This window comes from Azolla caroliniana, unplaced genomic scaffold (genome assembly GCF_043228905.1).
Source record: "Azolla caroliniana isolate FFs.n. ecotype wild unplaced genomic scaffold, voAzoCaro1.0.p SCAF_17, whole genome shotgun sequence".
Taxonomy (NCBI): Eukaryota; Viridiplantae; Streptophyta; class Polypodiopsida; order Salviniales; family Salviniaceae; genus Azolla; species Azolla caroliniana.
The window spans coordinates 6750118-6767516 of NW_028230452.1; the positions used below are offsets into that span (position 1 = coordinate 6750118).

Genomic DNA, 17399 nt, shown 5'->3' on the forward strand with positions numbered 1-17399 from the left:
ATACCAAACTTGTATAACAAGTTGAGGATGTAGTGCCGTTAAGAGATCATGATTCCGGCCGGAGTCCGAATTACCTCGATGACGAGGAAGTTGTAGAGACTTCATTTGGTACATAAATACCAACAATCCAAATCATTTGCCCTTCATAATTTATCTCAACCACTATGTACCGACCATGTATATCACTTTGAACCACCACTGGTTGCAAGGTATCTCACTATAGGTAAATATAGGTAAAGAAAACATTATAGTGCCTTCGGAGCAAAAAGGTAAAGGCGTTGTAGAAGAAGTGCTAGAAGAGTCTGAAACAGAGGAAAGACCTTGGACCAAGGTTGGTGCTAATGGAAGGTTCTCACGATATCATAAGAAGAATGTTCCATTACAACAAAGACAGGAACTCATAGGTTCATCTAGCAATCCTATGGGGTTATCAAAGGTGGTTTCCAATCAATCTCAACGAAAATCAAAACCTTGGCTGAGGTTTCAGTATCAATCAAATGAAGGATCAAGACCTTTTAACCTTAGATTTGATAAAACTGGTAAAAACTCATTTCCCCATTAGAGAGTCCGAATTACGGCCGGAGTCCGAATTACCTCGATGACGAGGAAGTTGTAGAGACTTCATTTGGTACATAAATACCAACAATCCAAATCCTTTGCCCTTCATAATTTATCTCAACCACCATGTACCGACCATGTATATCACTTTGAACCACCACTGGTTGCAAGGTATCTCACTATAGGTAAATATAGGTAAAGAAAACATTATAGTGCCTTCGGAGCAAAAAGGTAAACGCGTTGTAGAAGAAGTGCTAGAAGAGTCTGAAACAGAGGAAAGACCTTGGACCAAGGTTGGTGCTAATGGAAGGTTCTCACGATATCATAAGAAGAATGTTCCATTACAACAAAGACAGGAACTCATAGGTTCATCTAGCAATCCTATGGGGTTATCAAAGGTGGTTTCCAATCAATCTCAACGAAAATCAAAACCTTGGCTGAGGTTTCAGTATCAATCAAATGAAGGATCAAGACCTTTTAACCTTAGATTTGATAAAACTAGTAAAAACTCATTTCCCCATTAGAGAACCAACGTTGGAAAGGAGGTAATTCAAGAGTCATAGAGGCATTGGTCAATAACCAGCTACCATCTATACAAAATGCTTTTGCAGTTTTAAGTGATTATTTTGGAGATATCCCAGAGATATTAGCTCAACGGGAACGCGATCAAGTTCTGAAGAAGTAACCTAATTAGTGTTGATGAAGATAGTCACATGGAATGTAAGGGGTGTTTGTTCTCCTTCTAAGAAGTTTGGTATGTGGAAAAATGTTTTCGAGGGGCAATGGGATATATTGTGTGCAATAGAGCATAAGGACCATGTTAAGTCTAGGTCTTTTATTCAGCATAATGGGTATCATGTCTGTTATGCGGGTGTCACCGGTGGATTTTATTCAGGTGTAATTCTTATTGTTAAAGATCTCTCTCTCTCTCTCTCTCTCTCTCTCTCTCTACACTTGGATCTTGATCTTGTTTGCAACTACAATTGCCTTTGCTTCTCTTGTCAATATGTTCTTCCTTACCTTGTTCACCATCAACCAGAAGATCTTCATCTTTAAGAGTGTTGGTTTTTTTCCACATTTGACGGACGCTTACAACACCATGCTCCTCCTTCCCACAAAGGCATTCGAAAATTCATATCTTGTGTGTAAGTCTTCCTCTCGTGTGTTCGTAAAAATGTCTTCTGACTTGGCGAGCGATTACAGCTTGCCCATGCTCCTCCGCTTTTCATGAAGGCATTCAAGTATTCATATCTTGTGTGTAAGCATCCCTTTGATGTGTTTGTTTGTCTTGTGAATTGGGGATCGATTCAGACTTGCCCATGCACCTCTCCATTTCACAAAGGTGTTTGAACATTCATCTCTTGTGTGTAAGCCTCCCTCTTGTGTGTTCGTTTGTCTTGTGACTTGGGGAGCAATTTGGGCTTGCCCATTTCCTCCCCTTTTCATAAAGGTGTTCGAACATCCATGTCTTGTGTGTAAGCCTCCCTCTCGTTTGTTCATTTGTCGTGTGACTTGGGGTAGATTTGGGCTTGCCCATGCACCTCTCCTTTTCACAAAGGCGTTTGAACATTCGTGCATTGTGTAAGCCTTCCTCTTGTGTGTAGATTCATCTTGTGACTTGGATTCCTTTTGGTCGAGAACCTTGGTGGTTCTGCCTCATGACTTGGGGTTGATTCGGGCTTGCCCATGCACCTCTCCTTTTCACAAAGGCATTTGAACATTCGTGCATTGTGTGTGAGCTTTCCTCTTGTGTGTAGATTCGTCTTGTGACTTGGATTCATTTTGGTCAAGAACCCTGGCGGTTCCACCTCACAATTTGCACTTACTTGCAGATTTTCGCGACAGTGTGGCTGGTGCCTCGATCAAAATCATGTCTAGGGCAAGATTCTGATTCCATTGAATGTGTCGAGGTTGCCTCACCAAGGTTTCCTCTGGCTCATTGTTGGGTTCTTTCTTGGCTTTGGGTAAGAGGAGGTGGTATAGATTTGGATGGGGGGCCAACCTTTGGTGCACTTTCTTATTTTTTCTGTTGTGTAGGACTCCCATCACTATCCTCTAGGAGGACCACTTTGAGTTGTGGTCTTCGATGTGTGGTCACCATAGGTGATTCACAGTTTTCTTCTAAGTGGGTGGGTTTTTTTGCATCAGTCAAGCTTGTGTGGTGGACATGTCGTGAGTGTGTATGGCTCCTTCTAAAGCACAACTACTAATGATTGGGTCCCTGCAACATGTGTGGTGGGGAGAAGAACAACAAGGTAGCACTCAAGATTAGAGAGTTCATTGGGGCTGAACTTACATGCTAGAAAGCTTTTCTTTTGGTTGGTAATGTCTTCTTTTGGTGTGGTAGCCATGTGAGTGACGAGGCAGTGGTTTGTTTGCTATCAGCCATTTCCTTTGTCCTTGATGGACTTGGTTGATAGACTCTTGTTCAGGAATTTGGATCATGGTTGTTTCATTGTCATCTTCCATGCGAGGCACTCGTACTATGCCGTATTGATCTTGGCAAGAACTAAATGGTGGTGGAGGTGGGGCGATTCAGAACTTTGTAGATAAATATCGCATAAATAAGGTCCTATCAAACAAAGGTCATGAATACCTTGGGTCATTCCCGCCACCATTGTACTTAGATGTGCAAACTCTGAGCCCAATTTACTGTTTGAAGGTCATGTGCCCATTTCACGAACTTCCCGACAATTCGGAGAATACTCTCTATTGTGGTAGTGTCTCCTATTTGGGGGATCGCACTTAAAAGTTTATACATTCACTTTTTTATACTTCCTTCCCATTCTTACAAATTACAGTTATGTCCGATTAGGGATTGTGGACATTAATTAGCTCCCTCCTTTGGCTCTACTAAGCTTCTCCCTCAAGCTTAACAATAGGGGTATGTTATTATCTCTTCATCGAGGGAAGTCAAAAAATAGTTAGAGATTGAGATTTACTCATGGATGGTGGGTCGAGCTTCTACAATCCCCGAACGATGCCCAATCACTAGTTCTTTGGCGACATATTGGTAAGTCAATTGTTATTCGGCTAATGTTGTCTTCATTGTAAAATGAAAGTTGTGGGAGTTACATAACATGCCTACTTTATTCTATCTCTTTCCATAGTATGAGTAATACCTATCTAGTCTCTAAATCTTCAACGTGAGAGCAAAGCATGTCAACTATTCAAATAAGTCGTTATTGCTTGAGTATTTGTGCACTAGCAAAAATGTACCCATTAAATAATGAACAAATACAACATAGAAAAGGTTTTGCCTAGTTTAATACATCTATATTCCCCAAACAACAACTTCCCATAAAATACATGCCAATCAAAACAAACATTGAAAATCAACAAATGCAAAATATACCATATTGTCTGATTTTTGGTACCCTACATTGCTTGGTTTATTGATCCCGGCGTGATCTTGCATTCATGGCAAGTTACCCCACTTCAAATCAAAGGATGATTCATCTTTGATAGAAATGGTGATGTGGTCACACCAAACTCAACTTATATTTATATGTTTAATTTTGCAAAGGAAGCTAACTCAATGAAATCAAAGAAGTAACTTGACCTCTCATCAACTAAAGCCAAAATTCTAGTTGTCGTATCTACCAATAGAGGCAAAAGTTTGGCAATTAACTTCTAATGGAGCTTGAGTTAGACATAGTGCATTAACAAGAAGATATTTTGTTAAAACCTTATTTACAAATGTTGGAGACAACCAATAGTAAATGCTAAACCACCAAAAGTTATTTTGTAATTAAGAATTTGCAACAATAACATTAGAATGTTCGAGTTCCTTACACTCACATAGAAAACTTAAGCGACACTAAAGTCTGGGCTTGTGACCGACTTGATTGAGATTGTAGAAATTGCGATAGCAAATACAATGCAGTTCATTGAGAACCCTTGCTCATGTTTCACCACCAAGGCCCAATGTAATAATGTATGGAATGTTCATTGTGAACTAATATGACATTCAACACACTTAATGTATGTTCATAACAAGTCAACTTGAGGACACATTCAGTGCACATTTAGCTTATCACATAAAGAAAGAAATAATTTTTAGAAGAAAGAACAGATAGGGTTACGCTTAGGGTTAGGGTTAGGCCTAGGGTTAGACCTGGGGCTGGGCTTGGGCTTGGGCTTGGGCTTGGGCTTGGTTTGCTTCACACAAAGAAAGAAAGAAAGCAAATATAGACACTATTATCAGAATTACACAAAGTACATCTGTACAATCTCAAATATTTGTAATAGGCAAAGGCACCATAGGACAATGTCCTTCAAATCTTTCATAAAAAAGACTAATCTTTTCAGAGAAATCTTCAGATTTTTCATCTTTCTAGGCAAAACAATGTTTTGATTCGATGGTCAGCATCTAAAAAACAAATATTCTAGTTATATATACAGCATGAGTTTTTTTACACATGTTTCTACTAACATAAGACGTCCATATCAGTCATTAACAACTAAAGACAGACATCATCTGTAATACTCTCTTTTCAAAGACATGGCAAGTTGCTGCATCCAGAAATTTCAAGCAGACAAAATGATGTTTTGATATGATTTATCAATCTTCTCTATGTTATACATAAGTGGTTGTTCAAATTGAAGTATTAAATAACACATTTTATAACTGTTGTAGTTAGAATTCTGATGTCTTTTACAGGTTTTGTTGAAGAGAGATTGTGCATTCCTTCTTTAATGAATCTAGGATCACGGCAAGCTCACAGACAAATCTTATAATTTTCACTTTCTTATATCATGTGCTTGTGTCATTTCACTTCATGACCACTAAACCCTAAACATGCTACTTGCACATCAGGTGATGTTTGCATGCTTAGAAGAATGGGAAAAAGGAAAGAAATTTACAAAGTAATGTAAAGCTTTGTTTTGTTTGCTCCAAAAGTGGGGAATAATTGTTAAAAAGAAATGGCCTTCCATAAATATGCGCCCACTCAACAAACGAATAGCAAGAAGCTGATCCCAGATATATGTGCATTGTGAAACAAAACACTGCTTTTTGAAACATTGAATTGATTGATGGATGACGATGCCAATGACGATACCACTAACCTCTTCAGTGGAAACTTTGGATCCTGGTTTTGTATGCATCAGAAATAAAAGACTGCTTTTCGAAACATTGAATTGATTGACGAATGATGATGACAATGATACTACTTATCTCTTGAGCGGAAACTTTGAATGGATACTTGATTTTCTTATACATGTTTAACATTTGACATATATGATCAAGAGGATCATGAATGTCATATAAAATCTCATGTGAGTGGTGATTTGAGCCCCCTGCGAGAAGGTAACCCTTTTCTTTTCCATTTTCCATTCTGGAAAAAGAATGAATCCACTATTCCACTTTTCAAATTCAACTTGTCATAATGGATTATGGAATGCACTTGTAATTTCGTTATTGCATCAGCCAGAAGACCTCCATATTCTTCCATCTATAGCAATAACCATCAGGGAAACATCATCGTGATACTTTCGCCTGTCACCTTGAGGAATATCCAACAACTCATGGAAATCCATTCCTACACATTCATACACAGTGGTTAGACATCTTTGTTACCAAAGGAAACTTCCTATTGACTTGCTTTTAACAATCTTCTATTAGACATTACATAAAGATAGCCGGCAAGAGTATAAATCGTTCATATCTTTCTATATCAAGCTGCTGATATATATAAGAGCAATTTGAGTCTTTTTCGAAAATTACTGCTGCTTCTATATCTACCGTTCAAGAATGACATAACATGAGGGCTAAAAAAAGACATGAAAAAAAACATTCAACTACACCAAATTCAAGAATGCCTATCACATTTGAATTGTATTTAATAATACATTTAAACCATGGTTCCTTTTGCAAAGAAGCGCAATCATCATCAGCGCAAAAATCACAAGTTTTGTTTTATTTTACTCTGACAAGCAAAAACAAATCATATGTGATTGAAAAAATGCTTTAAATCCCAGTATCCAACTATGATTCTGTAAGTTGCATCAGTATCCTTGTTTTGTCTCCCATGTAGCATGCAAATGCAGCTTTGCCTCCGCATACCACATAAATGCTGTATAGATATTGCTCCTACATCTAATATTTTATCATGCATGGATGTATAGTGTTATGGAGAGACTGTGCGAGCTATGCTTATAATTGCAAAATGATAAAAGAGGCATTATCTTGTGATGCAAAACATCGAAGAAAAACTGACTGAAAATTACAGAATTGCATTGAGCAACCGCAAAATCAACCAAAAACCATAGTAGCCATGAAGATTTTCCCATAGCAAAAAGAAGATAATCAATGATCTGGTCCAATTCATCCACAAAATGAGTTGTATTGGATATCATTGTTTGAACTAATTTGACAAGGTTCACAGCGAGATCTCTTCTTACAAAATGCATTTAGAGAGAATCTGCATGCTTTCGCAGGCCCTCCAGAGAGTGGGAGATCAGCGGACAAGATTGTAAGAGGGCATTTACAGACCAAGAGTAAGGTGCTACAACTGCCAGCTAATGAATTGTATTTGCTGTCGATAGAATTTGCTCACATAAGATCCTAATCCAATTAAATTTGGCCTCATTTAAGGGAGTTAGTTGGTAACCTATACCCACCTAACTGCCCTTATAAAGGCCCGCCACCAAACAACTCTTGAGTTCCTATCGGGTGATAGAATCAAAACAGCAGGAGTGGAGAAGACTTAACACGATACACAGATCAATCTCAAATCTCATGCTCAAAGGTATTTCATTATATTATCCCAGGTTGTTCATGATTGTTAAATGCAAGTGGTACCTCAAATCTTGTATCACCAAAACATCTTCCTCAAGGTAGAAACTCTACCTTTAGCAAAAGGAAAAGCAAATCTGCTTTTTTTTGGAATTACCCAGCCTCTACAACATAAAGTGTTATAATTTTATATGCTTTTTTTTCTCTGCCTTCCATGCACATCTTCACAATTTTATCTTCTGAGTACATTAATTCTCTCTCCCAGGCACATGTTGTCCACTTTTATTAATTCTATGGCCTTTTCATCTTTCTGACTCAAAGAGTTATTGTACCTATTCAGATCTATAAGCATATGATATGTCGTCTAGATATTGATGTTTTTCTTCTGACCCTGTTGTCTAGTTTACAGTTTATCACCACAATTTGTATCTTTCTACCTTGTATTCAAGCTAAGATGCAACCATTTTTCAAGAAATTAAATCTCAATATGCTTTATGTGTGAATCATCTTTGAATTACACGTTCATAGAGTAAGGTTTATAAAACTAGATTGCTTCAATGTTGCTTGTCCAGAAGAAAACACAATTTAGAGAAAGGAGAAGAGATCCTTACCAGCTTTCTTAGCAGCACGAAACAGAAGTTCCTCAATGAGATATTGAGCAGGATCTCCTTCTGGGAATTTCTCCATAAACCATTCTACATATGACACTACTTCTTGGTTGCTAAAGTATTGATAGAGACCATCTGAGGACAATATCAAAAACCGATCCTTCGGACCAAGTCTGTGATGGTGCAATGCAGGTGTGCAATTAACATATGGAGAGGACCCAACGTACTCGATCTGAAACATTTCCAATATTGCACTATTCCACCTTGGCTGCACAATTTACATAAACAAATATTAGCACTATGCATTCATGCCCCCTAGGAATGTTTAAATGATGAACATAGCGGTTAATAATCATTTAAATCCAAGAAATTATTTCAATGTTTGATATAAAAATATAGTTTGTTATTACACAAACAAGCATGTACAAAATGGTATATTATGACCAAACACATAAGCACCTTCTTCAAGAAACCAGCACCAAAGGCTCGAGTCACTTTCAATGTCCCCTTCACACGATCATTGAGAATACATGTGTCATCATCAGGATGCTCAGCTTTGATTCGACAAACTTCCTATCAGAGAAATTATACAATCCCAGCAAAATCACTAATTTGTTGAGCTGAGATCACATCAAAAGTTTTGAATCAAGAAAAGAAACTCACCTCTTCAATACTTGTGCTATGATCTATTGAGAGCTGCACAGCATCTAATGAAGAATTGAATAGGGAAGGGCCAAAAGTTGTCACAAATCCCGACGCACAAGTTCCCACCGGACTCTCTTCTGAAATGCGTTCTAGATCTTGTCTACTGTGGTTGTCTCGCCCACAGCACCTTTTATTTGTATCACCATAGATAGAAGACAGCAAAGGTTGTTCATTTCTTTCTTGAGCAACAATCGCTCGGCTATCACCTACATTTAGTACATACACATCTTTATCTTTCATTAATGCAACTAAAATACATGAACCCATCAAAGCAAGCTCCGGATTCTCCTCCAAAGCATGATCCGTCATAGCCAAGTATGATTCTTCTGTTAGTTCAAGTGCTCGGGCCAAAGCTCTAAGCACAGAATCATGGTCCGTATCCTTTGTGAGTTCCTTGCCCTCTACTAGAGATTCGCCTCTATTCAGATGAAACTTTTTATGACCCTCTTGGTTTTGACTTTTTCTGTTCATGAACTTTGGGATCGAACAAGATTTTCCACTCCCTGTTGTGGAAACCCTTTCCTGTCTACTGTCATTCTTAACCAAGTCACTGTTATTTATATTCTTGACCCCAGCATTGTCACGAGAAGTCGGTGTTTCCTTCTGACGCATACCTGTTCTCATAAAACCTGCCTCCGAATTCTGTATAGATACATTGAGTATATTGGATGCCTTGCTTTCACGTTTTATGCTTGCACCACTCGGCTTCACAATAGCCTCGACATTTGCATCAGCAAGCAATTCCCTCAAAGTTCGATTTCGAGTAAGAACAACATTATTGATCTCTCCTAGTGGGTGGATTTCAGGATGCACATCGTCACATTCAGAGTTATTTGTATTTACATTTGCTTCCCTGTTCTCAGAAAATTTCCTCTCTTTGATCTCATCCTCGGGGTCAATTTGATCAGAACCTTCCCTGGAGGAATCCCATAGAATCCCTTGTAGCTCCTTGTACACTGTGCTGTACAGATTCCTCATGAGAAAATCGGGTGCATCCGGGCCATTGAATCCATCATAGATACCAACGAAAAGCCACCGATGATCCTCAGACACAACCACATGGGCGCGATCTTCACCAGCCTTTCCTTGCGCCCATTGAATGTTATGAAACTCAAGAGGATCGGTATTATCTGAGCATGCAGATCGAAGCTCATAAGGGGTTTCGTATATAGTAGTATTTTCTTCTTTTGTTCCATTGTGCCGACAAGGCCCAACAAAGTGCCTAACCGGAGCAACAAGGGATCGCCGGGTGCGAGCAAGAGTGGAAGAGATTGTTCTAGTGAGAGAACCTCTTATCGGTTTCCGGACAGAATCAAGCAAGTGAGAGATTGTTCGTCTCCCTCTGGGATGTCGTTGGGGGTGGTGGTAATGATCAGCAAGAGGAGCGGAGAAATGGGCAGTAAAGGTAGTAGTTTGATTATCTATAGGACCAGATAAGGAAGCTCGTTCCAAGGGGCCAGACAAGAACCCTCTCTCCAAAGGGCCAGACAAAAAGCCTCTTTCCAAATGGCCAGGCAAGAGGGGGCCGGACATAAAGCCTCGTTGATGATAATCATCGGAGCCAGCCAAATGGGTGGAAGAAGCTCCCGTGATGGGTCCTGAGATAGAGACCCCACCTCCCCTGGGGACAGGTTGTAGGGGTAAGGAGGCGAAGGAAGGTGTGCTTTCAAAGGCAGCATGGCAATCCTCGGGAACATTTGCGAAGGTCTGGAATCTCTCATGCCCCAACACTATGGTCAGGGGAGTGGATGTGTTTGCGCTGACTGAAGCACCCGAGATGGATTTGAAAGCACCGCCACCGGAGATGTCTGCAGGATTCGATGTGGATAGGGTGGACAAAGTGTGGCCAGGAATTGGGCAAGGCGGGCGAGCATAGTAGAATGAGTGGCCCAATCCTTCATCCAGAGGTGGAGGGGGCTCGTAGGAGAAAACATTGTGGTTGTCATTGTCGGGGACGAAGCAGTGGGAGACTTGATTCCCCATCGCACATTGTATGTATGTATGTATGTATAGGTCGATCTCTCCCCCTCTCCTTCTCTCTCTCTCTTTCCCTCTCTCTGTTTGAGAAGGGAGAGGTGAGATGATAAGGAGTGATGACAATGATCAAGGAGGGAAGAGAAAGAGACAGAGCAGCCGGAAGAGGAGGATAAGCATATGGATGGAGATTAAATTTACCTACCGCTCCTTCTCTGGCTCGCTCTGTGGGTGCGTTGCTGCTGTTCTGTTCTTTCTTCTTCTTCTTCTTCTTCTTCTTCTTCTTCCGCTTCACCTCCCCTGTTCCTTCTTATGTTTGCGGCCCTGCTGCTCCTCCACCTCCTTTCTTCTTCACTTCTCTAACTAAGTCTCTGCCTCTGTGTGTGTGTGTGTGTGTGTGTGTGTGTGTGTGTGTGTGTGTGTGTGTGTGTCTCTCTCTCTCTCTCTCTCTCGGTCTTGTGGAAGACATTGGTCGCGCTCGCTGGGTCCAGACAAGACCAAAGGAACAGAGAGAGACAGAGACATAAAACAGAGAGAGAGAGAGAGAAAGAGATGAAAATGAAGAAGGAATTAGGTATGTATGTAAAAATGTGTGAATATGTCCCCCAAGAGAGAGAGAGAGAGAGAGACTGACCGAGTCATTCGGACCTCCAACACAGTCCCAAATCTTCTTCGCCCGTCCAAGTAACGGAACCAATCGGCCGGAGGACAGACATCACGACCTTGTCCATCGTCATCATCTTCTCAAGACCTCTCACTCACATTTGTGGAGCAGGTGCTAAGTTTATTCATTCTTCCGCGTTGCTCTCGAGCTTTGCCTATTCCTGAGTCCTTCAGCTTTCTCTCCCTCCCTCTCATGTAATTCCTTTTTGCTTGACCTCAAGTTTACTCCTTACCATCGTTGACATACACAAGTGGCTTTTGTGGTTATCTAGGGGAGCCAAGTTCAAGTCAATACTCTTAATCATGTGAGAGTCCCCTATTCTTTAATATGGTTGATCCGTTCCTCAAAAGCTCCATTAGGATCCCAACCATTTTCCGATCCTCGAATTGCATAACATAAGTGCAATGATCCAAACACATAGTGATGTTTTCACTCAAGGATATCACAACATGCATCACATCTACAACGTCTAATGTTGGTCAAAGGAAAAACTTGATGAAGCAACCTAAAGTGGGTAGGCATGATGCCACACACGGTGAAAGAGACAAACATGAGTTTGGCGAAGGGCCATTATTGTGATGGTACCTCGACTACAATCACAAGTACAGATTTGGGAACATTTTTAAAGATCGAGGCTCTTAAATACTTGTTAGAGAGAAAGAATTTGCTCTAGAGACTTCAACCACCATATGGGCTATGTTTATCCATGCCTTTAAAAGCTAGTGTGATGCCTCCCATGAGCTCTTCGAGATTTCCCAAGGAATGGAGAAGGCCTTGGTTATAACTCCAAGGCATGCTCACAAATTTTCATTGTTGATGACCTTGCACGGTAGTACATGTCCCATCAATGATTTTTCCTACAAGGCCCTTTATAACTTATTCCGTTTGCTTTGTGTAGAGTATTGGTAAATGTCAATACTATCTCTTTGTACTATCCTTGAATTTTAGGACATGCTAGCAAAATTTGAAGGGTCTTTCTAAAGCCTTAGTTTGGAAAATCATAAAAAATGAAAGAGAAGATGAGGACATGCATTAATATGTCCAAATAGGCATATGGGACTGAAATGTCATACATCTTGTGGTCGATGGCCCTAAGATTCTTCAATGGGAGCTATGTTCCGATATGGTTGGTATACACCTCTAAGATTTCACAAGATAAAGATGCAATCATTTGAGGAGAGAGGTAGCTCAGTTGGTAAGGTTGCCCAATGGAGACCAAGAGGTCATGGGTTAAACCCCTACATTCCACAGTGGCATCTAGTGATTTAAGAGATATGTATGAAGTAAATAATAGAGAGGTGAGAAAATTGGGTTTCGAACCCAAGACTGCAATGTTGTAGTGTAACAACTTACCACTAGAGTCTAGGGTGATAAAAAAGAGAGAGAGGGACCATTTATTCAACTTTTTACACACAAAAAGGAAGACTACAACACTTCCTTCATTTTCCCATGGTCAAAATACCTATAGCTTATTCATAAATTCCTATTCTTTTACGGTTTAAATGCACATCTTTTTCCTTCTTAAAGTCAAAATGTGAGGGCCACCTCCCCTTTACCATTTAAATGAATCTCTTCTTCTTTTTGAGTTGTTGCGAAGGTCAAAATTTAATCCATGTCTTTTGTGCCCACAAATTCCAACCATTGTGTCGTCCCTTTCCCAAAAGTCAGAAATACAATCCATGTGTCTTTTGCCCACAAACTCCGACTTTCATTGTTTCTTCCTTTTTTCTAAGGTCAAAATACATTTCACATCTATGGTGCCCACAAAACTCCTACTGTATGCATACATACATCATTGCTCCCCTCCCACCCCATGTCAATAGCCCTAAGGTCAAATCCATCCATCAATTCCTCATCATCCCCGAGTCAAATAGCCCGCAACGCTAATAGTACACATAATAATTCTAGAAGATGCCACATCTCAAATTCTTAGCACTTGAGAAGATTTTGAAACTCTATGTTACTATTTATGGAGAGGCTATTTCTATTGAATGCCACTACTCTATGATTGCATCTCTATCCCATTTTACTATGGACTTTCCAAAAGAATGACAAGTTTCTCGACCAACTTGATAGTAAATTCTAGATATTCTCCTTTGTTAGCAAATTTGATTTGTGAGGCTTCATTCCTCATGTTATTTTGCAATACATTTTAGTTTTTGATTGAGTGACATTTTGGTGGGCAATCTTGATTTTATGTAACCATGAATGAAGTCTTCAATTAACCCCACCATATAGATACGGTATACCTTTTGAATTTTTTAGATGTCGGTTAGACAAAGTTAGTAACATACATGGTTGGCCATATTATACAATTTTCTTATTACCTTGAAGTGCATTTAAGCACCATTTTGTCCACAATGCCTTATTGTAAGTCACTTTAGTTGGTATTTTTCTATGTGTTTTCAAATGAGCAATAAGAAAAACCATTGCTAACTCTTACCATTCATCATATGTCCCCACACCTTACTTCATTTGCACATTTTCTTATAACCCAAGCAAATCTTCCTTCTTCATGCGTCAAGTTTTAGCGCATTTAGTTTAAACACGTGTCATGTTCTAATCTTTGCAAGTGTATAGGGTCATCAGACATCAATCTTGATCATCCAAGAGTTAGAGCTCCAAAATCTTTATATAAATGCATTACATTAAATGTCCACTAGTGTCATAGAATTTGCAACCCTTTGCATTGCCACACTTTGAAATAGAATTATTGGCACAAGAGCACCCTCATGTGTGTTGAATGATAATCATTATTCCAATGATTGCAAAACAATGTGCTGCTTATCATGCCATCATTATACTTTCCCTTACAACTTGTTCTCTTTGAGAACAAACATGGTTGTACATTTGTTTTTTTCTCTTTAGGTATTTGTCATTGTAGTTGATTTTTCCCACAAGACATGACCAAATTACTCCACAAAGTCCTTGTGGTACAAGTCTCTCAAAAACTATGTAATGTAAATGATTCAACATATAAATTGAAACAAATGATTTCATTAATGCACACAATCGATACTGATTTCAGCATTTATATTCAGAAATTTTCAATTGCTACAATTATTGTTCTCACATGCCATTTTGTTTCTTTATTTCAAGATGCAAAGAGTTGCATCATTCAATGTTCTAATACACAGTATGGGAGAAACAATGTCTCTTTTCAAACAATAAGTTAAGGAGATTATATCGGGTTGTTAAGGACAAGTAGCCTTTGATGCCTTGATATTAAAAAGTGGCACAAGGACAAGAAATAGATGAGATTGCTAGCATAACTTTTTCTTGTCTTCTTTGCATACGGCTTTGCACCTTGTCTTTTGTGCCCGTCAAAATCACAATCAACATTTTATATCCTAAAAAGTAATAATGGACCAAAAAGGTATTGTCACAAAAATAGAACATGTATTCACACACAACTATATGAGCCGACATAGGCCATCTTGCAAAAATGTGGTTATTTTGTAATTTAGAGTTGAGAGACTTGAATCTCACATCATCAAGGAGATAATAATTGGCCTGGTCATATTTATTTTTTTGTAAGCTCCAATAAGAAGTAATCATTATAAAGGTGGCACACTAAGAAAATGGCATGGTAATGTATTCAAATTATTACATAGAAGTTGCCAACTATAGGTACTATTTTCATGTGATCAAGGGTGACTGTTTTTAGAATCTTACACTTTTGGATATGATGAATTAGAAAGTGGCATGCATTATTTGCACAACTACATGAGAGACAATCTTTAGCCATTACAATGTGATGACCATTTAATGCACACAATTATTTAGGTGTCTCTAAATATGAACTATGTCAAGATGTACATCACTAATGGCCATGTAGTTGTGATTGTTTTCATAATCGTAGCACCAAACAACATCAAGAGCAAGTATGTTGTTCTGAGAGAGAGTTGGTTACTCGTATGTTTTGTCATGTGGTAAAGTTAAAAAGAATCAATGTTGCACATTCCTATGTGACATTTTTGAATTGTTTTCTCAAACTCTTGCAAAAACTTTCGACTCTAATTACAAAGTGTGACCTTTCCATACTTTACCTTAGAGTCCATGTTGTACCCAATGTTGTTGTTGGTATAAACTCATGATATACCTTATTTTAACATATACATTTGCATCTTGAAATTTACTTGTCACCAAAATTCACAAGTATTCAACGTAGTATACCGAGAGAAACTAAAAGATGGCGTTGAACCATATGTGTGTTGTTTTTGTATTTAATTGATAAAGCATCAAGGTCATTGCATTTTTCTTATTCATTGTTTGTTATTGACATGTGCAAGCAAGAATTGTTTGATTACTTATTGATTTGTCCGTACTTGAGTTAAGGATTAAATAAGTGCAACACACATACTTTGCATGTACAAATATGTTCATAATATATTAATTTCTTTTGATACCATATCCACTAAAAAATGCATAAAATCCTTATAAATATGCACATACACGTTTTAATGAAATAAGATAAAGTAACACAATGGAAACTAGGAATTCCAATTTTCCCAAACCAAGAAATGTTCGAGGAAAAGAAAATGTCATGCAATAGTAGCATCATTGGGATAATATGAGCAAGTTACAAATGTTTGAGGGAATCCATTGGAAAAGAAAAATACATGCATCATTGTTGTGAAAGCTATTAATGGAAGGAACAATAAAAATGGAGAAATATAACAACAAAACTGATTAGTATAGTGCAATGTACTACAAGATGCTTAACATTGTCTCTTAAGGGAATCAATGCAAGCGTGGCTAGAACTAGGATCGCAACTTGCCATACTCATGGTCAAAGTTTTGCTATAGTATGTTTTAATAACGTAAAACTTATATACCATGATCCCATTTGTTAATCACGCCTCACTTTAATAATCAACATCAAATTCTTAATAAAAAGTCGAGGGTATACTACGGATTTAACATTGTGAATCCTCCTGATAATTGTTTCCATTAAGTAATGGAAGTTGGAAAAACCTCCTCAAAGTTCATGAAGTACAAACACTATGTCCTTTTTTAATTGAGGAGAGAGCACAAAAGTTTGACTTGGAAGATGCATGTCATTCTCGTTTTCACATTTTAAAAGGAAAGAGTGGAGTGCAAATCTCAAAAGTCGTTCAAGATCCAAATTTCACTTTAAGTGGGTCATACTTTTCGCATGTCATATATGTCTTTTTGGTCGACAGATCTTGTCAACATAAACATTGATTCAATATATCATATCTAGTAGTACACATGTTGGTTGTTTCGAAAGTGTAAAGGAATTGTCAAACCAAGGAAATTTTGAGTCAATATACAAAAAGATGTTAGTATATCTTATGTATATGGTACTAAAATAAATGCCATGGTGGTAAAGGAACCATTCAAGTCTCCACAGACGGTACCCTTGCTTAACAAATACACCTATTATATCACATGTAATTTATGTACCCCATAGATACTCTTTTATGGCAGTTGTTTAGATGTTAACGTAGTTTTTTCTACACAAAAGACACTTCTCCATTATTTTACAGTTAGACCTTTAAACAAAAAAAAATTGCTCGCCCTTGAAAGCTTGAACCGGATATTTTGAAATGTCGAGATTCTCTTTTTCACCAAATGAAAATCCTTATTGTTGAGCTTGAGGTCGAATGTCACTACCAGATGAAAAGATTCTTTACTATTTGTATACGAAAATTTTCTTTGGACAAGACAAAGATGTAAAAGGGAGAACCTATGTGAACCTATCTACACTCACCAATATCTTAAGCTCACATTACATTCCTTAAAAATGTTTCAAAGGTAAGCAAGGGTAACCCTAGTTAGGTAGGAGGACAACATGTTTATAAGTGTCATTTTGCTTTAATTTTGTTCATTAGTTTTCCACCTTATGTTTTTATGAACTTGACAATTTGCTTCGGTGCTCTATATATTTTATCTTAAAATTTAGTTTCCTTAATAAAACCTTATGGAAATACATCATTTGTAAAATGATCATGGCCCTAACCAATTCTTAGGAAAATTGTCTTTTCCCTCGATTTTTATTTATTGGGTAGCGATATGTCTTTTCCTTAAAAAGAATTTATGTACAAACTAGTTTTGTTTTATTTTAACTACATCAACAATGACTCTTGAAAGCCTTTACAAGCATTCAACGTTCTTACCTTTTATT

The 17399-nt window shown here is 38.2% G+C and overlaps 1 protein-coding gene across 1 annotated transcript; it reads right to left on the reverse strand.

The window, feature by feature from the left end:
- Window positions 1-5252: 5252 nt before the first annotated feature.
- On the reverse strand, window positions 5253-10878 carry LOC147853022 (putative protein phosphatase 2C 4). Its single transcript, XM_087332770.1, has 4 exons — window positions 8569-10878; window positions 8365-8478; window positions 7909-8173; window positions 5253-6101 (listed from the first exon to the last, which is right to left on the reverse strand). The coding sequence occupies exons 1-4, from the start codon at window positions 10591-10593 to the stop codon at window positions 5986-5988; spliced, it is 2520 nt and encodes an 839-aa protein (XP_087188896.1). The 5' UTR covers window positions 10594-10878; the 3' UTR covers window positions 5253-5985.
- Window positions 10879-17399: the final 6521 nt, after the last annotated feature.

Excerpts from the sequence above, each read along its gene's own strand:
- LOC147853022 (XM_087332770.1), bottom strand. The coding sequence starts at position 10,593 with ATGGGGAATCAAGTCTCCCACTGCTTCGTCCCCGACAATGACAACCAC. Across the intron at positions 8,479-8,568 it reads ATAGCACAAGTATTGAAGAG|GAAGTTTGTCGAATCAAAGC; the intron begins GTGAGTTTCTTT and ends TTTCTCTGATAG. Across the intron at positions 8,174-8,364 it reads GTGCTGGTTTCTTGAAGAAG|CCAAGGTGGAATAGTGCAAT; the intron begins GTGCTTATGTGT and ends TAAATTGTGCAG.